Source organism: Aethalodelphis obliquidens, unplaced genomic scaffold (assembly GCF_003676395.1).
Source record: "Aethalodelphis obliquidens isolate GAN/ISIS:26980383/991018 unplaced genomic scaffold, ASM367639v1 scaffold23, whole genome shotgun sequence".
Taxonomy (NCBI): Eukaryota; Metazoa; Chordata; class Mammalia; order Artiodactyla; family Delphinidae; genus Aethalodelphis; species Aethalodelphis obliquidens.
Window position 1 is genome coordinate 11,325,753 of NW_020837967.1, and position 21,932 is coordinate 11,347,684.

Here is a 21,932-nt window from a genome sequence, read left to right on the forward strand (position 1 = left end):
CTGCTTTAATCCCTTTTCCTCCTCCGTAGATTAGTTTTGCCTATTCTAGAACTTCATTTAAATGAACTTGTGCATTGTATGCCCTTTTGTGTAAGACTTTTCTCACTTTGCTCTCAGGTTCATCCAGGTTGTAGCATGTAACATGAGTTCTTTCCTTTTTATCGCTGAGCAGTTTGCAATTGAATAAGTTTATTCGTCAGATCTCCTATTGATGGACACCTGTGTTTTTTTCCTGTTTTGGGCTATTATAAATACAACTGCTATGAATGTTTTTGTACAAGTCATTGTGAATATATGTTTTTAACTCTCTTTGGTGAATACCTAGAACTGAAATGCTGCGTCAATGGATGTTTACTTTTATGAGGACTGCCAGAGCTTTTTCTAAGGTAGCTGTACAATTTCACACTCCTACCAACAATCTATGAGACTTCTTGTTGTTCTGCACCTTTGTTAATATTTTCTATTTAGTGGTTTCATTTTGATCATTCTGCTAGGTATGTGGTGGTATCTCACCGCGGTTTGAATTTGAATTTTCCTGATGACTGTTGATATTGGTCTCTTTTGCATGAGCTTATTGGCTATTAATATATCTTCTTCTGTAAACTTTCTGCTCACGTATTTTGCTTAATTTTTATTGGGCTACTTGTTTTTTATGAATGAGTTGTAATTTTTAAAATAGGCTCTAATTTTGGAGTACATTCACGGCAAAATTGAATAGACCTCACAGGTTTCCTGTACACCCCATGCTCCCACATACACACAGCCTCCCCCCAGTACAAAACTTCCTCACCAGAGTGGTACATATGTTACAATCAATGAACCTACATGGACACATAATTTTCACGCAACGTCCGTAGTTTATATTAGGGTTCACTCTTGGCGTTGTACACTCTATGGATTTGGACAAATGTATAATGACATGTATTGATATGCATTTAAGTTTCATCCATGTCTTTTCATGGCTTGATAGATCATTTCTTTTTAGTGGTGAATAATATTCCACTGTCTGGATGTACCGTAGTTTACCCATTCACCTGCTGAAGGGCATCTTGGTTTTTTCCACATTTTGGCAATTATGAATAAAGCTACCGTAAACATCCAGCCGCTGGTTTTTGTGTGCACGTAAGTTTTCAACTCCTCTGTATAAATAAGAAGGAACATGACTGCTTGATTCTATGGTGAGGGTATGCTTAGTTTTATAAGAAACTGCCGGTCTTCTAAAGTGGCTGTACCATTTTGCATTCCCATCAGCAAAGGATGGGAGTTCCTTGTACCAGTTTTTATATATCTTGGCTTCCCATTCTTTCTAAGATTTATGCTTACAAATATTTTCTCCAAGTCTGTGGAATGTATATTAATCTTCTTATTGATATTTTTAATGAGAAGTCTTTAATTTTATGAAATCCATTTTTTCTATTTTTAATGTGTCAAATTTGTTGGCATGAAGTTGTTAAGAGTCAGTTATCCTTTCAGTGTCTGTAGAATGTATAGCAACAACCCCCCTTATTCCTGCTGTTGATTATTTGTGTTTTATCTCTTCTCTTCTTCTCTTCTCTTCTACCTAGGATTTTCCTTTTATTTATTTTTCTTTTTTTTCTTATTTCCTGAAGTGGAAATTTTGGTTCACCAGTTTTGATATATATTATTCAGTTAAAACATTTTCTAATTTCCTTTGTAACTTATTCTTTGGTCCATGGATTATTTAGAAGTGTGTTGTTGAATTTCCAAATATTATGTTTGTGGGGTTTTGACATATTATTATTGACTTCTAATTTTAATTACCTTTTGGTTAATACATTCTTTTACTTCAATCTTTTAAAATATTTTGAGACTTAGTTTATGATACAGCATATAATCTATCTTGGTGAAAATACCAGGTGAATTAGAAAAGAATGTGTATTCTGCAATTATTGGGTATAGGGGTCTATAACTATCATTTAGGTTAAGGTGATAAAATAGTGTGCAAGTCATCTGTCTTTTCTTATGTTGTTTTTACGATATATTTTTTCCTATCGTTTGTTTTCAACCTGTCTGTGTCTTTATACTTAAAGTGTGTCTCTGGGAGACAGCATATAGTTGAACCTTGCTTTTGTATCCATTATGATAATTCATTTCATTGGAATGTTTAATCCATTTAATTTAATGTGATAATTGGTATTGTTAGATTTATCTCAACATTTTATTGTTTGTCTTCTGTTTGAACATTCTGTTTTTGATCCTTCTGGTCTCCTTCTCTGCCTTCTTTGGGATTATTTGAATATTTTTAAAAATCCTTTTTTAATTGGCTTTTTAGATGTATGTCTTAACATTTAATTTTGTAGTAACTCTAGGGATTATGGCATATACTCTTAACTCTTTATAGTATACTTAAAATTGATATTGTAAAATATACTTACAATGTAGAAAATTTAGAAAAGCATAGGTCATTTATCCCTTTCTCATTGTCCTTTACTTTATAGTGATCCCATGTATTACGTCTGTAATCTATAATATGTAAGTTACAAATCTTACAAGTCAATGCTATTTTTCTTTAAATATTATTAAAAATAAATTAAGAGAAAAATATTCTTTTATCATATACATTACTTGCAATAATCTCCATTTCTTCTATCTGAGTTTGTCTCTAGTATCATTTCTCTTCAGCATAAAGAATTTCCTTTAGTATTTCTTGTAGTCCAGTTCTGCTGATGATAAATTGTTAGTTTTCCTTTACTGAAAATGTCTTTATTTTCCCTTTATTCTTGAAATATATTCTCATTAGCTATAGAATTGTTTCATGCACATGTTTTTCTTTTAGTGCTTTAAAGATATTATTTCCCTGTCTTCTGGCCTCCCTATTCCCTGATGTGACATTCACAGTTATTAAAATGATTGTTTTGCTATATTTAATATAGCTTTGTTTTTCTTAGTGCTATCAAGATATTTTATGTTGGTTTTAATCAATTGGCTATAATGTGCCTAGGCATGAGATTTTTAAAAGTCCTAATCAGGTTAAATAAGCTTCATGAATTTTAAATTATTTTTCCACCAATTTTGGCAAGTGTTCTCCCCTTATTTATTCAGATATATTTTTCCATCTCATTCTTTCTCTCCTCTCCTTCTTGGACTTCAATCATCATGATGTTAGACAACATGTCTAACATATTGTTTTTGAGGGTCTTATATAGTTTGATTGTTTTCTCTTTTTTCACATTGAACAATTTCAATTGATTTATTTTCAAGTTCTGTGATTTTTTTCCGTGTCATCTTTAATATGCTTATAAGCCTATCTAATGATCTTTTAAAAATATCAGATATTATATAAAAATTTTCATTTAATTGCTTTTAAATTGTGTTAATTTCTCTACTAAGATCTCTTATCCTTTCATGCATTATGAGTGTATTGTCCTTCACTGAGCATCAGTATAATTGTAATTTAAAAATCCTTGTCTCCTTCATCTCAGAATTGACCTCTGTTGACTGTCTTTTCCCATGGCATGGTTGTATTTTCCTGGTCCTTTTTCTGTCAAATAATTTTGGATCATATCTATGACATTATAAATTTACTACTGTAGAGTCTCTGTTATATTTATTGAGAGTATTTATGATTGATTTCGTTTAAGTAGATGATTAGCTTGCTTAGATTCAAATTGAGAATTCTGTTTTGTAGTTTAGATATCAATTCAGTAGTTCAAATATCAATTCAGCTCTTTTAGCTTTAGTTACTAGAAGTGTTCCCTGCACATGCATGCTTCAGTTTTAGGTGGAGATTTGGGTAGAGTTTATTCATAGAACATGGGTCACCCCTTTTTAAGGCTCTTTTCTTTCTAGAATTCTGCCCTTTATTTATGGCGGACCTGCATGTCCTTGGCTTCTTTACCTGATTCTTCAGGCTAAGGAAAGAGCAACCTTTCTATCAGTGTTTTAGCTGCAGTGGTAGCTTAACCTCAGGCCAAAGCTTTTAGGTTTTTCTTGTTTTTTTAATATAAGCCTTATATTCATCACTGGTTTTTCTAACACCAGGATGTCCTAAACTGATCTATGCTGCCCTTTCTGAAGGGCACTAGGAACCATAATCTATTTCTCAATACTTGGCAGGCTGTGTTAATTTAGACAGTGACTTAGATTCTTTTATTAATAAGAAACAGCAAAAGACAAAAAATAGAAAAGAGTCTCATATTCTTACTCTCTAGATCAAGTTTTTATAGCCTTTATAGTCTTAACATCCATTTATTTTGATGTTAGTGAAAAAGTAATGTTTATTTATTTTATATATTTAAAAACTTTTTATTGGGCAAATATATTATTCCACACATTGTGTATGTGTAGCTATAATAGTGAACAAGAACACAGACCTTGTCCCCAGTGAAGCTGCAATTTAGTAATGGAGACATTAACCTGAACATTAATGTTCTATTCCAGGGATCTGCATATTTTTTTTAAAGGGCCAGATAGTAAATAATTTTGACTTTTTAGGGTATACAGTCTGTGTCCCAAGTACTCAACTCTGCCACTATACTGTGAAAGTTGCCATAAACAATACTTAAAGATAAAGCATGGCTATATTATAATAAAACTTTACTGATGGACACTGGAATTTATAATTCATATAACTTTCACATGTCATAAAATACTATTCTTTTGAATTTTTTTTAACCATTTAAAAGTGTAAAAACCCTTAGCTCTCTAGGCCATGCAAAATCAGGTGGAAGGTGAGATTTGTCTGCAGGTCATAGTTTGCTGTCCCTTAGTCTGTTCAATAAACATTAATTGAGCATTTTTGCATCTGACAGTATGCAATGGGGATAGATAAGTAAAGGATAAAATTCCTCCACTAACAGATAAGTTATAATCTTAATTTTAGTGGTCAGTATTCAATTCCTTTTTGTAGCAAACATCGGTGAAGCTTACTTTGATCTGTACTCTGATTTTGCAGAGAAATCAGCTTCATTACACTGTTATTTAAACATTCATGTGAATTTTCAATTATGGAGGAGATTTTATTACAGTAGTTAACCCTGTTTCTTATAATAAAAATAAAAATAAGAATTATGTTCATTAAGTGGGTATACAGTGTATTTTTCCACTTGTTGCATTTTTAATATTGTAGTTACACTAGTTTAAAAGTAAAAATTAAAGATGAAAAATTTATTATGTTTATGAAATACAATTTTATATGTTGGTATCAATTGTTAATTTCAGTTCAAAAGCTCTTATTAAGCCCAGTGTGTGTAAGGCATCACATGATAAAGGCTGTGAATGTTATAAAGATTTTTAAGATACATGTTGCATATTAGAGTGTTTATGATCTCTTTGGAAAGCATTCTCAAGAATAACCCAGTTAATTTTAATACAGGGAGAAATTAGAAAAGTACTATAATATTAGTCTGAGCAGATTGCTCTGTGGCTATAGGCAAATTCTGACACTGGAAAGGAAAAGGGCATTTGAGAAAGGACTTGAAAGATGAATGATATTTCAATGGACAAGGAAGTGAAAGAAATATTTCAAACTGAAAGAACCCCATAAGGACCGTATAGAGTTACTTGGTGTGCCCAGGCAATGATATAGCAGTCTGCTATGGCTAGAGAATACGGTCTCTGGAAATGAAGATTAGGCCAAAAGTGTATTCGGGAATGTCAGGAATTATGTCACCCAAAGGTTACAGATTTTGCTCATCAGTACCATTTCCTTCCCTCTTTTCCCATCTCTACCCAAACTCCTTCACAGCTGACAGTCCTATTACCAATAATTACCAATACTGTCCAAGCAGGCAGTGGAAATGAGAGGGTTGATGGATAATGCAACTCCTCAGCCACACCACATAATTAATTTCAAAGGCATACACATTTGGTACTTCGTAATTCTTTCTGCCTCAAGTAGTGTTTTGCAGAGAGCTTCCGTTTTTGTTTTTCTTTCCCACAAATTCTTTGATTGCCAAGTTCATGATATCAGGGTTCTTGATGTGTGCCTGCATGTGTGCATTTAAAATAAGCTACATGAGGTTTATATAATTCTTCTATAAACGTGATGCTTATTTTTTATTGGATAATATATTTGTTTATTTCCTCATTCCTTTTATTTCAAATTCAGGTAATATATCAGTCAGGGAATCATAATTGACAACCCAGATGATTATTTGAATTAACTGATATGACGTCAATGAAATTACTCCACATAAATTAGTAGTAAACCTATCTTAAAGTAAATGATATTATTTCACTAATTAGAGCCAAAAAATAATATGTGTTACAATTTCTCTGTAGACATAGAACTTTTTCCTTTATATCATTTGCTTTCCTTTTGGCAGAAATTTTATCTTTACAGGCAGGTGACTTATTTGTTAAATTTATATGAGTATTAATTCAAATTAATTCAGCCTCATACTGAATCCATACTGAACAGAAATACATAAAATAAATGTATATTGAAATAAATATGATACAAATTTCAAAGAATGTACCTTTTGAATCATAGCCAAATGGTCAGTAGACTGAGATTCTGCCAAATGAAAGTGGGCAGGGACTTTTACCAATTAAAGTGGTTGGAAAGGACTCAGAAGATTTTAGTTCTCTGCAAATGAAGTCTTGCAATTCTGATGATTAGTTATGCTGATTCAGTGTCCTACAACCGAATCAGAAAAGGGAGAACTCGTAGGAACATAACTACTTTAGGCCTCATAGACTTTGGTCAGTACCTTATAACATAGCAAATGGAACAAGGGAACCAAATTAGTGGCTACTGATTGTAGTAGGCAGAATTCTAAAGATGTCCTCCCCAAGATTCTCATCCCCTGGTTATTCAAACACTAATCTAGGTACTTCTGTCAAAGGACTTTGCGGTTGTAATTAAAGTTACCAATTAGCTGATCTTAACATGGGAAGATTATCATCGACTGTTCAAATGGGCTGATGTAATTGCATGGTTCCTTAGGACCTTCTATGTACAAGACCATGTCATTTGCAAACAGAGTTTTACTTTCTGTTTCCTTTCTGGCTGCCTTTTATTTCATTTCCTTGTCTAATTGCCCACCTAGAAACTTCGGTGCAATGTTGAATGGAATTGGTGATAGCAGATATCCTTATTTCCATTGGTGGAAAACTTTTTAAACTTCTACCATCAGGTTTGATGTTAGCTGAGGGTTTTTTGTAGATGTCATTTATCAGGTAAGCATGTTCACGTCTCTAATATATGAAGTGTTTTTTATCCCAATAAAGTGTTAGACTTTGTCATATGTGTTTTCTGCATCTATTGAGATGATCATGTCATTTTGGGCCTTTATTTATATGGTGGTGTTTTTTTTGTTTTTGTTTTTTTTTTTGCGGTACGCGGGCCTCTCACTGCCGCGGCCTCTCCCGTTGCTGAGCACGGGCTCTGCACGCACAGGCTCCGCGGCCATGGCTCACGGGCCCAGCCGCTCCGCGGCATGTGGGATCTTGGTGGACCGGGGCACGAACCCGTGTCCCCTGCATCGGCAGGCGGACTCTCAACCACTGCGCCACCAGGGCAGCCCTATATGGTGTTTTATAGTGATTAGTTTTCATATAGTGATTGGTTTTCATATGTTGAACCAAATTTGCATTCCTGGGATAAATTCCGCTTGGTCACAGTGAATAATCCTTTTTGTATCTTTATGTCTTGCTTGATGAGGCTTTCCAGTGTTTTGTTTAGTATTTTTACATGTATGTTAATCAGGGATATTGACCTATAATTTTCTTTTTTTTGATATGTTTGTGACATGTTTGCCAGGTTTTGGTATCAAGGAAATAATGGCCTCACAGAATGAATTGGGAAGTCTTTCCTCTTATAATTTGTGCAAGAGTTGGTGAAGTTAGTGTTAATTCTCTAAATGTTTTATAGAATTCACTAGTTCATCCTTCTGTGACTGAGAATTTCTTTGTGGGGAGCTTTTTGGTTACTGATTCATTCTTTTGTTATCTATTCAGATTTTCTATCTCTACTAGAGTCAGTTTAGGTCCTGAATCAGTTTTTGTGTCTTGCTAGGATTTTTTTCATATTATCAAGGTTATCTAATTCGTTAGCCTGCATTTGTTGATAATGTTTCCTTATAATTCTTTTTATTTCTATAAAGTTGGTAGTTCTGACCCTTGTTTCACTATTCATTCAGTAAATTGAGTTGTCTTCTTTTTTTTTTATTGGTCAGGCTAGTGAAAGATTTGTCAATTTTGTTGATCTTTCCAAAAACCAACTTGTGGTTTACTTAATTTTACTCTATTGTTGTCTGTTCTCTATTTGATTTGTCTATGCTCTAATATTTACTATTTTCTTCTACTACTTGCTTTGGGTTTAGTTTGCTCTTCTTCCAGCTTTGTAAGGTGCAAGTTTAGATTGTTGATTTTAAAACTTTTTTTTAAAATTTAGTAATTTATAGCTATAAATTTATTTCTAAGCACAAAATTAACTACATCTCATGCATTTTGATATATTGTATTTTCACAATGCTTCAAAATGCATGAGATGCAGTTAAATTCGTTATTCATCTCAAGTATTTTCTAATTTCTCTTCTGATTTTCACCTTTGACCCATTAGGAGTGTGTTATTTAATTTCTGCATATTTGCGAATTTCCTTAATTTCTTTGTTTCTGTTTTTCTTTCTTTCTTTCTGTTCTTGACTCAAATCACTCCATTGTAGCTGTAAAACATACTTGTATGATTAACATCCTCTTAAATGTATGGAGACTTGTTTTGTGGCCTAAAATAAGCTCTTTCCTGGAGAACATTTTGTGTACGTAATAGAAGCATATGCATTTTGCTGCTGTTGGATAGAGGATTCCATATGCGTCTGTTAGGTCTAACTGGTTTATAGTGTTGCTCAAGTCTTCTGTACCCTTACTGATCTTCTGTCTAATTGTTCTATTCATTCTGAAAAATGGGGTGTTGAAGTTTCCAACTATTATTGTTGAATTCTCTGTTTGCACTTTGATTCTATTAGTTTTTGTTTCTTATATTTTGGGGCTCTGTTTTTAGGTGCATATATATTTATAATTGTTATTTGATGGGTTGATTCTTTTTTCATTATAAATTGTTCTTTTATGTCTCTAATAACATTTTTATTGTGCATTAAAATATGTTTTATGAATTTCCAGCTCTCTTTTAGTTGTTTGTATATTTTTTATATTTCTTTGTTTTCAGCCCTTTAATTTGTAGTTGAATTGTTGGCTTATGTCTTTATACAATACATCAACCTCAGACTTTTGATTGATAAGATAGGATTTACACCTCTATCTGCTATTTGTTTTGTCTATGTCTTTCTTGTTACTCTGTTCCTCCATTACTGTTTTCTTCTCTGTTACATATATATTTTCTATATGTATTATATATTGTATGTATATATATAATATTTTGAATTAGTTTACTGGATGCTTTAGTGATTACAACAATCGATGCTGGATTAGTACAATTTAATTGCAATAGTATTTAAGAAATTTGTCCTACCTAGCTCTATTCTCCCCACCTTTATGCTGTTATTGCCACAAATAGCATCTTAATATATTGTGTGCCCATCCACACTGAATTTTGAGTTTGATTTTTATCAAATATAACAATCAATTATAGTGATTAGTTATTGATTTTATAATTTATATCTCTTTACTGATAGTCTCTACTTTGTAAGATATCATTCTCATGGTTTCTTAGTTCTTTAGACATGGTTTCCTTTAGATCTTTGAAATATTTTAAATAGCTGATTTAAAGTCTTTTTTCGGTAGGTCCAGCATCTGGGCTTTCTCAGAGACACTTTTGTTTGATTGTTTTTTCCCTTTGTATGAGTCACATTTTTCTGTTTCTTTGCATTTCGCACAATTTCTTTTGAAACACGGACATCTACAACAATATAATGTGGCAAGTGTGGAAATCTTTTTCCCTCAATTTTACAGTTTGTTGTGGTTTGTTGTATTTGTTGTTTTTACTTTAGTGACTTTCCTGGAATAATTCTGTAAAGTCTTTATTCCTGTCATGTGTGTCCATTGAATTCTCTGCTTGGTCAGCCAAGTGGTCAGCTGTAAAGAGAGTTTCTTAAATGCCTGGAACCAATAAATTTCCCAGTGTTCGTTGAGGGACTCTATTGTGGTGTATCTTCAACACTTACCTAGGCAGTTGATATCTCTGTCTTATTCTTCACTTCCTGCCTTAAGAGAGCTTCAAAGTCAGCCAGAGATGAGAGCTTAGGGCCTTTTCAGGTCTTTCCAGAGCATGTGTACAGCCCTATGCATGCACGTGTCTCTATAGGTTTGTGGGAAGATGTTGGAGCATTTCAAAGCTCCTGTGCAACATTTCAGTTTTGCTTTAAGCTTTTGGTTAGTCTGTTGTTGACCCCATATGTTATGTACTGCACCAAGCAACAGTAAAGTTAAAACACTTGCCAGTAATTGTTTTCAACACATGCCTACTGTAAAGAGTCTATTTGCACTGGGCAATTTCAGACAGCCTTATAAGTGGTGTCTTTCGGGAAACACCAGATATATCAAATAATGATAATTATTTGATAATTATTTGGTAATGAGGCTTGAAAGAGTGTTAACTCTATTCTGCTCATTTCTGTGGTTGCCATGCTGCCCCAGGAATGTGGGCTGCCATTTTTTATAGTTGCTGTGGAGCTGGAGAGCGGTAGGAATAGGGCCAAGTGAAAAAGAAAAAGAAAAGAACCCCCCCCCCCTAAAATTTACTGTTTTTACTGAGATTCAGTTATTTATTGAATAAAAGGTCTCCAGTTTGCTGTAAGCTTTACTGTGGCCGTTTTTGCCAATATTTTCATTGTTTTTATTGAGGAGAAAAATTTCAGAGGTCTTTACATTGACATTTTTATTAATATCACTCATTTTTATTGCTTATTTTATGATTCCCTAAAGTGATCCACCTAGCCCTTTATCACTGAAGCAGACCTAAAGGTATATGGCAGCATTTATTTACACAGTGCTAGCAATTATAGGGAATTACTATTTGAGGGTATCCTTTGATACAGTTTTAACAAATACTATGTGCTTATGTCGAACTTGTTAGTCTAATGAACAGGAATGAGGCAAACCTTATGATTCAACAGAAATGGAATTTAATAAACAGAAATTACCAACTTGAAGGAGTTTGTATCGAAGACTGTTATTTAACCCCTGTTATCTGAACTGAGCCATATTTCTGTCACAAATGAACACACTTTTCCTGTTGCAAAAGTTTTGACATTTTAACCTTCGCTTCAGGCCTTGGATCTTGTCACAATGATCCATTCCTGCAGCCTGATTTTTTTTTTTGATGTTATCTTACTGTTAAAATACTCAGTTTTTTGAGTTCCTTTGAGCCCATTGGTTACTCTACAGCATGCAATAGGATTTCTGTTTCTCCTGCTTGCATTCATTCCCATTAATCACTTAGAACTTGGGAAATGGGAGAAAGGCAAGACTGCCTATCAGTAATGGAAGAAAGTGAGACTGAAAATTCTACCTTATCTTTTCTAAGGATCAAGGTTGGGGTAATTCACTGCCCAAAGTTATTGAATTAGCCCTCAAAACTTGATTCATGATTTTTGTTGCTTTCATATTTTATATACTTCTGGGGTTTTACTCCTACATGTACCCAGCTACTAAGAAGAAAAAGCCCTTTAACATAAACATTTAAGATTATAAATGGAGGGCTTCCCTGGTGGTGCAGTGGTTGAGAGTCCGCCTGCCGATGCAGGGGACACAGGTTCGTGCCCCGGTCCTGGAAGATCCCACATGCTGCAGAGCGGCTGGGCCCGTGAGCCATGGCCACTGAGCCTGCGCGTCCGGAGCCTGTGCTCCGCAGTGGGAGAGGCCAAAAAAGTGAAAGGCCCGCAAACCGGAAAAAAAAAAAAAAAAAAAAAAAAAGATTATAAATGCAGTCATCCTGTCTTATTTTGTAATTTTAATAATTCTTATTTTGTAGCTTTAATAATTAACGACTTCATCACAAGGTGGTTTTAAATCTGTTTCGAAGATAGGCTATGAAGTTGCTTTTATTGATGCAGGAATAAAATGGGAATTTATGAATCATATGAACAAAGTGAAATGAATATGGTAGAGATTAATAGGAGACATGTGATGAGAATGGTGGTGTGTGGTATGATGTTACTAGGCTCCCTCAAGGACTGAAAGGGGTGTGTGGAGATAATACTGAATACCTTTTTTTTTTTTTATTAGCTTTGTAAGTCTCTTCTTGATGCTTTGAGCCAGCAGTAGGAGAGGATATCAGATGAGGGAATAGGCATGTGGGAAAAACTTATGCTGCCAAGGATCTGCTTCTTTCTTTTATACTTGTAGACCCGATAACTAAAGTCCTAGGGAAAGCAAGATAACTTTCTATAAAATGATGTTGTCTAAGGAACATCTCCAACTGTGAATTAAAGAACTTCTATACTCATAGGGAGCAAGGTAAAATTGAGTGTGCATTTGAAAGAACGCTATTGTCACTAAATTGGAATTAAAAAAATAATAAAAAACAAAAAAACAAGTATTGTTATTGGGTGCATTTTGAATACTTTTTTACCCCATGAAAAGAAATCTTATTACTAGAACAAAGGCTAAAGGATCTCAAGGTGTTTCTGAATTTAAAACTTTACTTTTTATGATAACCTGAAGGTTGACCTCATTTAATTTTTGACAAAATACAGAATAATTTACAGTGTCATAAAATGTACCAGATGACATAGTTTGTATTTATAAAACACCTAGCTTAAATATTCATATAATTTATTATTTTATTGAAAATGCTGTTCTATTATTTAATAGCTTAATGTATCAGTCTGAGTTTTAGGACCAAACTTTCAAAAATAAATATGGTTAATTTAAGTGATTTCCTTGACAAATGAAAATAATTTTTACTGTATGTATCAGAAGTGCTTTTTAGTAGCTGAATATTTATAAACAGTAATTGAAGGCCTGTTGAATACTATTACCATTTGTATTGCAAATAATTGGATTTAAACTGCAAACAGTAAATCCATATGGCTTATTATGCTCGTTTGATTATTCACTTGCTTAGCATTTGATTTCCCTGCCGAATATGAAGCAAGAGCAAAATAATGGTTGTCCACTTGTATCACCATGATACCAGCTCTTCATCGAAATTATGTTTATAAAATTATTCCACGTAGTACATTCTGAGAACAATTTTCTGTTATTGCAGGGACTTCAGTTATGCTTATGACTATGTTATATGCAATCATTAATGTTCTTCTTTTCTGCTTCATTAGGGTACAGTTTGGGAATAGCTATAGGGAAGAAGAGGTTTCTTAGGTTTCATAATTTTACTATTGATTCTCTCAATGATGTGACAATTAAATTTGATTTCCAAGACAGCTTTCAAATACCACTGAATAATTTGGGTAGGTATGCCATCATTAACATCATCAACATCATTTTTTCATTCTTTTTGACAAATAGTGGCATACCAAATAGATGAGCAGGAAACAGTGGTTCCCGCATTATACACTATAACCTTGTCAAGCATTGCAAAAAAATCTATGAAAGCCCAGGGAATGTTCCACATTTATTTTATAGGCTTCTAAATAGTAAGTTGACCGGCATGGTCTGTACTGCAGCATACAGAAGAGTATCGGGACTCAGTATCGTTTTCCATAATCCTGGCAAAAGCTGGGACTATTTGATCCAATTCTTTCCGGAGGAAAACGCAACAAAATAGGATCTCTTTTGAATTCTTCATTGAATTACTTATTTTGGTGGGCAGTCCCAGTGTAATGTTTTCCCTGGATATCATCTTTGCTGGGTTATAACTTTCTAAGTTATGAGATGAATTTGGTCATGGACTACAGCCCATAACAGTGTTTTAGGGAGTACACTCACAATTAGTTATTTTACTGGGGAATATATTGAAGTAACAATATCAGCCAGACCATTTGCAAAGATAAATGGTACGGTTAAATATTTCATTCTTTAAAAATATATTGACCCAAAGTGGATATAGGCCTGAATTATTGCCTGGTGTATTAAATAAGTTTACCAGTGGTGGCTCTGCATCTAACACACTGACCCTTGTTTTTAACAGCTCACTTCCTCTCATTGGTCTCGAACGTGGATTCTCCTTCCTCAAACTTACGAAGCAGAGTTTTTCTTTCCACAGATAACCAACAGGGTTGTCAGGTATTTGAAAGCACACAGCATTTGAATTACTTTCCACATTTGGGAACTTCTTTATTATAATTATTTGGACATTCATTATTTTTCACAGATTACATTTTATTACTTCTCCAGCCAGATGAATGGCAAATTAACAGTTGGCTTTCAAACTACCTGTGGTGGTCCTACAAGGCATTTATGGCAAAGCACGGCTGGGCTCCACAATCAGTGGGAGAGGCATGTCCTCAAAATCCAGAGCCCCCAGAGATTTCAGGTATGCACGTTGTATTTTCTGTGTTTGAAGGAAAAACGATATAGTATAGATGTTTTGCACCAGGTGAATTAAAAGCAGGATGATTAATCATCCCAGTTGTCTGAGGAATTTGCCAGAACTTCAAGTGCTGGAACCAGACAGTCAGAAAATTGGGATGGCCAGTCACCCTAAAAGACAATTTTAAAAAGTTTTAAATTTATGTATCAAAACTAAGGTTGTTATGTATTAACATATATTGATATATAAGTAAAACATGACCTTCTAATACTCTTCCTAATTTCTTGAATCCCTCCACTTTCCTTAAAAGCTCTCACTCGGGCTTCCCTCATGGCGCAGTGGTTGAGAGTCCGCCTGCCGATGCAGGGGACCGCGGGTTCATGCCCCGGTCTGGGAGGATCCCACATGCCGCGGAGCCATGGCTGCTGAGCCTGCGCGTCCGGAGCCTGTGCTCTGCAACGGGAGAGGCCACACTCTTCCAATCTTCTCTTTCTTTTCATTTCTTAAGAATCACTTCCCTTCCAAAGTTTTCTCATGCTTTTGATAGAATGGGACTATCTTAGGTAATGAGGAAATAGACAGGTTGATTTAAATACTAATTCCAAATGCTGTTGAAGTGGAATCATTGTCATATTCATTTCATGGTGAAAGTCAAATTATTCAATACAGCCTTCATTTTCCAAAATAAATTTGAGAATTAAAGCCAATGCAAGCCTATAAAAGACAAACTTATTTATGCAGCCTAATAAAACTTATGGATGGTGGAAATTATAATCCAATAATTATTATGGGAGTTCTTGGAAGAGAATTGCCCACTTTAACATTTTGGACAGCCAAGCGGAATTTTCCAGTAAAAATGGGATCCTACAGCATTTTATTCTGAACGAATTTGCTTTTTTTAAAAATTTTAAATCTTTATTGGAGTGTAATTGCTTTACAATGGTGTGTTAGTTTCTGCTGTATAACAAAGTGAATCAGCTATACATATACATATACCGCCACATACCCTACCTCTTGCGTCTCCCTCCCACCCTCCCTATCCCACCCCTCTAGGTGGTCACAAAGCACCGAGCTGATCTCCCTGTGCTATGTGGATGCTTCCCACTAGCTATCTATTTTACATTTAGTAGTGTATATATGTCCATGCCACTCTCTCACTTTGTCCCAACTTCCCCTTCCCTGTGTCCTCAAGTCCATTGTCTACATCTGCGTCTTTATTCCTGTCCTGCCCTAAGTTCGTCAGAACCATTTTTGTTTTTTTTTTTTAGATGCCATATATATGTGTTAGAATGCGACAATTGTTTTTCTCTTTCTTACTTCACTCTGTATGACAGTCTCTAGGTCCATCTACCTCACTACAAATAACTCAATTTCGTTTCTTTTTATGGCTGAGAATATTCCATCGTATATATGTGCCACATCTTCTTTATCCATTCATCTGTTGATGGACACTTAGGTTGCTTCCATGTCCTGGCTGTTATACATAGAGCATTCTGGTACATGACTCTTTTTGAATTATGGTTTTCTCAGGGTATATGCCCAGGAGTGGGATTGATGGATCATATGGTAGTTCTATTTTTAGGTTTTAAAGGAACCTCCTTAGTATTCTCCATAGTGGCTGTATCAATTTACATACCAACCAGCAGTGCAAGAGGGTTCCCTTTTCTCCACACCCTCTCCAGCATTTATTGTTTGTAGATTTGTTTATGATGGCCATTCTGACAGGGATGAGGTGATACCTCATTGAGGTTTTGATTTGCATTTCTCTAATGATTAGTGATGTTGAGCATTCTTTCATGTGTTTGTTGCCAATCTGTATATCTTTCTTGGAGAAATGTCTATTTAGGTCTTCTGCCCATTTTTGTATTGGGTTGTTTGTTTCTTTAATATTGAGCTGCATGAGCTGTTTATATATTTTGGAGATTAGTCCTTTGTCCGTTGATTCGTTTGCAAATATTTTCTCCCATTCTGAGGGTTGTCTTTTCCTCTTGTTTATGGTTTGCTTTGCTGTGCAAAAGCTTTGAAGTTTCATTATGTCCCATTTTTAAATTTTTGTTTTTATTTCCATTACTCTAAGAGGTGGATCAAAAAAGATCTTGCTGTGAATTATGTCAAATAGCGTTCTTCCTATGCTTTCCTCTAAGAGTTTTATAGTGTCTGGTTTTACATTTAGGTCTCAAATCCATTTTGAGTTTATTTTTGTGTATGGTGTTAGGGAGTGTTCTAATTTCATTCTTTTACATGTAGCTGTCCAGTTTTCTCAGCACCACTTATTGAAGAGACTGTCTTTTCTCCATTGTATATCCTGCCTCCTTTGTCATAGATTAGTTGACCATAGGTGTGTGGGTTTATCTCTGGGCTTTCTATCTTGTTCCATTGATCTATGTTTCTGTTTTTGTACCAGTACCATATTGTCTTGATTACTGCAGCTTTGTAGTATAGTCTGAAGTCAGGGAGTCTGATTCCTCCCACTCCGTTTTTTGCCCTCAAGACTGTTTTGGCTATTCAGGGTTTTTGTGTCTCCATACAAATTTTAAGATGATTTGTTCTAGTTCCATAAAAAATGCCATTGGTAATTTGATAGGGATTGCATTGAATCTGTAGATTGCTTTGGGTAGTATAGTCATTTTCACAATATTGATTGTTCCAGTCCAAGAACATGGTATATCTCTCCATCTGTTGGTATCATCTTTAATTTCTTTCATCAGTTATAGTTTTCTGCATACAGGTCTTTTGTCTCCCTAGGTAGGTTTATTCCTAGGTATTTTATTCTTTTCCTTGCAGTGGTAAATGGGAGTGTTCCCATGATTTCTCTTTCAGATTTTTCATCATTAGTGTATAGGAATGCAAGAGATTTCTGTGCATTAATTTTGTATCCTGCAACTTTACCAAATTCATTGATTAGCTCTAGTAGTTTTCTGGTGGCATTTTTAGGATTCTCTATGTATGGTATCATGGCATCTACAAACAGTGACTGTTTTACTTCTTTTCCAATTTGTATTTCTTTTATTTCTTCTCTGATTGCCATGGCTAGGACTTCCAAAACTATGTTGAATAATAGTGGTGAGAGTGGACATCCTTGTCTTATTCCTGATCTTAGAGAAAATTCTTGCTGTTATTCACCATTGAGAATGATGTTTGCTGTCGTTTTGTCGTATATGGCCTTTATTATGTTGAGGTAGTTTCCCTCTATGCCCACTTTCTGGAGAGTTTTTATCATAAATGGGTGTTGAATTTTGTCAAAAGATTTTTCTGCATCTATTGAGATGATCATATGGTTTTTATTCTTCAGTTTGTTAATATGGTGTATCACATTGATTGATTTGGATATATTGAAGAATCCTTGCATCCCTGGGATAAATCCCATTTGATCGTGGTGTATGATCCTTTTAATGTGTTGTTGGATTCTGTTTGCTAGTATTTGTTTTGAGGAATTTTGCATCTATATTCATCAGTGATATTGGTTGGTAATTTTCTTTTTTTGTAGTATCTTTGTCTGGTTTTGGTATCAGGGTGATGGTGGCCTCGTAGAATGAGTTTGGGAGTGTTCCTTCCTCTGCAATTTCTTAGAAGAGTTTGAGAAGGATGGGTGTTAACTCTTCTCTAAATGTTTGATAAAAGTCACCTGTGAAGCCATCTGGTCCTGGATTTTTGTTTGTTGGAAGATTTTTAATTGAAGTTTCAATTTCATTACTTGTGATTGGTCTGTTCATATTTTCTGTTTCTTCCTGGTTCAGTGTTGGAAGGTTATACCTTTCTAAGAAGTTGTCCATTTCTTCCAGGTTGTCCATTCTATTGGCATAGAGTTGCTTGTAGTAGTCTCTTAGGATGCTTTGTATTTCCGTGGTGTCTGTTGTAACTTCTCCTTTTTCATTTCTAATTTTATTGATTTGAGTCCTCTCCCTCTTTTTCTTGATGAGTCTGGCTAATGGTTTATCAATTTTGGTTATCTTCTCAAAGAACCAACTTTTAGTTTTATTGATCTCTGCTATTGTTTTCTTTGTTTCTATTTCATTTATTTCTGCTCTGATCTTGGTTTCTTCCCTTCTGCTAACTTTGGGTTTTGTTTGTTCTTCTTTCTCTAGTTCCTTTAGGTGTAAGGGTAGATTGTTTATTTGAGATTTTTTTTTGTTTCTTGAGGTAGGCTTGTATAGCTATAAACTTCTCTCTTAGAACTGCTTTTGCTGCATCCCATAGGTTTTGGATCATTGTGTTTTCATTGTCATTTGTCTCTAGGTAGTTTTTGATTTCCTCTTTGATTTCTTCAGTGATCTCTTGGTTATTTAGTAACGTATTGTTGAGCCTCCACGTGTTTGTGTTTTTTACGTTTTTTCCCCTGTAATTCATTTCTAATCTCATAGTGTTGTGGTCAGAAAAGATGCTTGATATGATTTCGGTTTTCTTAAACTTACTGAGGCTTGATTTGTGACCCAAGACGTGATCTATACTGGAGAATGATCCATGTGCACTTGAGAAGAAAGTGTAATCTGCTTTTTCTGGCTGGAGTGTCCTATAAATACCAATTAAATCTATCTGTTCTATTGTGTCATTTATAGCTTCTCTTTCCTTATTTATTTTCATTTTGGACGTTCTGTCCATTGGTGTAAATGAGGTGTTAAAGTCCCCTAATACGATTGTGTTACTGTTGATTTCCCCTTTTATGGCTGTTAGCATTTGCCCTATGTATCGAGGTGCTCCTATGTTGGGTGCATAAATATTTACAATTGTTATATCTTCTACTTGGATTGATCATTATGTTGTGTGCTTGTCTCTTGTAATAGTCTTTATTTTAAAGTCTATTTTATCTGATATGAGAATTGCTACTCCAGCTTTCTTCTGATTTCCATTTGCATGGACTATCTTTCTCCACCCCTCACTTTCAGTCTGTATGTGTCCTAGGTCCGAAGTGGGTCTCTTGTAGACCACATATATACAGGTTTTGTTTTTGTATCTATTCAGCCACTCTATGTCTTTTGGTTGGAGCATTTAATCCATTTAAATTTAAGGTAGTTATCGATATGTATGTTCCTATTCCCATTTTCTTAATTATTTTGGGTTAGTTATCGTAGGTCTTGTCCTTCTGTTGTGTTTGCTGCCTTGAGAAGTTCCTTTAGTATTTGTTGTAAAGCTGGTATGGTGGTGCTGAATTCTCTTAGCTTTTGCTTGTCATTAAGCTTTTGATTTCTCCATCGAATCTGAATGAGATCCTTGCTGGGTAGAGTAATCTTTGTTGTAGATTTTTCTCTTTCATCACTTTAAATATGTCGTGCCACTCGCCTCTGGCTTGCAGAGTTTCTGCTGAAAGATCAGCTGTTACCCTCATGGGATTCCCTTATATGTTATTTGTTGCTTTTAGTTTAGTGCTTTTAATATTTTTTCCTTGTATTTAGTTTTTGATAATTTGATTAATATATGTCTTGGCATGTTTCTCTTTGGATTTATCCTGTATGGGACTCTCTGTGCTTCCTTGACTTGATTGACAATCCTTACCCATGCTAGGGAAGTTTTCAACTATAATCTCTTCAAATATCTTCTCAGTCCCTTCGTTCTTCTTCTGGGACCCCTATAATTCGAATGTTGGTGCATTTAGTGTTGTCCCAGAGGTCTCTGAGGCTGTCCTCAATTCTTTTTTCTTTATTCTGCTCTGTGATAGTTATTTCCACTATTTTATCTTCCATGTCACTTATTTGTTCTTCTGCCTCAGTTATTTTGCTATTGATTTCTTCTAGAGAATTTTTAGTTTCATTTATTGTGTTGTTCACCATTGTTTGTTTGCTCTTTGGTTCTTCTAGGTCCTTGTTAAACGTTTCTTTTATTTTCTCCAATCTATTTCCAAGATTTAGATCACCTTTACTATCATTACTCTGAATTGTTTTTCATTTAGACTACCTATTTCCTCTTCATTTATTTTGTCTGGTGGGTTTTTACCTTGCTTCTTCATGTGCTGTGTAGTTCTCTGTCTTCTCATTTTGCTTAACTTACTGTGTTTGGGGTCTTCTTTTTGCAGGCTGCAGGTTCGTTTTTCCTATTGTTTTTGGTGCCTTCCCCCAGTGGGTAATGTTGGTTCAGTGGGTTTTGTAGGCTTCCTGATGGAGGGGACTGGTGCCTGTGTTCTGATGGATGAGGCTGGATCTTGTCTTTCTGGTGGGCAGGTCCACGTCTGGTGGTGTGTTTTGGGGTGTCTGTGAACTTATTATGATTTTAGGCAGCCTCTCTGCTAATCGATGTGTTTGTGTTCCTGTCTTGCTCGTTATTTGACATAGGTGGTCCAGCACTGTAGCTTGCTGGTTGTTGAGTGGAGCTGGGTTTTCACATTGAGACAGAGATCTCTGAGAGAGCTTTTGTCATTTGATATTACATGTGGCCGGGAGGTCTCTGGTGGACCAGTGTCCTGAAGTTGGCTCTCCCACCTGAGAGGCTCAGGCCTGACCCCCAGCCGGAGCACCAAGGCCCTGTCAGCCACACAGCTCAGAAGAAAAGGGAGAAAAAGAAAGAAAGGAAGAAAGGAAGAAAAATAAAATAAAATACAGTTATTAAAATAAAATATAAAAAATATATTATTAAAAATAAAAATTTAAAAGAAATAAAAAGAAAGAAAGAAGAGAGCAGCCAAACTAAAAACAAATCCACCAATGATAAGAAGCGCTAGAAACTATATTAAAAAAACAAAAAAACCACAAAAAACGGACAGACACATCCCCAGGATAAATGGTAAAAGCAAAGCTATACAGACAAAATCACACAAAGAAACATCCACATACATACTCACAAAAGGGGAAAAAAGGAAAAATACATATATATGAAAAGAGAGCAACCAAATCAGTAAACATACCAGTGATAATAAACTCTAAATACTAAACTAAGATAAACATAAAACCAGACACAATTAGATGCAGAAAGCAAACCGCAAGTCAACAGTTGCTCCCAAAGCCCATCAGCTCAATTTTGGGGTGATTCGTTGTCTATTCAGTGATTCCACAGATGCAGGTACTTCAATTTGATTGTGGAGATTTAATCCACTGCTCCTGGGGCTGCACAGAGAGATTTCCCTTTCTCTTCTTTTTTCGCACAGCTCCTGGGGTTCAGCTTTGGATTTGGACCCGCCTCCTTCTGTAGGTCACCTGAGGGCTTCTGTTCCCACCCAGACATTGCGGGGTTAAAATAGCAGCTGATTCGGGGGCTCTGGTTCACTCAGGCCAGGGGGAGGGAGTGTACGGAATGCAGGGCGAGCCTATGGTGGCAGAGGCTGGCGTGATGTTGCAATAGTCTGAGGCATGCTGTGTGTCCTCCTGGGGAAGTTGTACCTGGATCACGGGACCTTGGCAGTGGCAGGTTGCACAGCCTCCCGGGAGGGGAGGTGTGGATAGTGACCTGTGCTTGCACACAGGCTTCTTGGTGGCTGCAGCAGTAGCCTCAGCATTTCATGTCTGTCTCTGGTGTCCGCGCTGATAGCTGTGACTCGTGCCCATCTCTGGAGCTCATTTAGGCGGTGCTCTGAATCCCCTCTCCTCGCACACCCTGGAACAATGGTCTCTTGCCCCTTAGGCAGGTCCAGACTTTTCTTGGACTGCCTCCTGTG

The 21,932-nt window shown here is 35.4% G+C and overlaps 1 protein-coding gene across 1 annotated transcript in view; it reads left to right on the forward strand.

Annotated features, from left to right (window-relative positions):
• Positions 1 to 21,932, forward strand: part of MALRD1 (MAM and LDL receptor class A domain containing 1) — a 604,410-nt gene that overhangs the window by 28,588 nt on the left and 553,890 nt on the right. The window contains exons 4-5 of the mRNA XM_027121490.1: positions 14,012 to 14,106; positions 14,195 to 14,356. Coding sequence (XP_026977291.1) covers positions 14,012 to 14,106; positions 14,195 to 14,356 — 257 coding nt within the window. The remainder of the gene's footprint in view (positions 1 to 14,011; positions 14,107 to 14,194; positions 14,357 to 21,932) is intronic.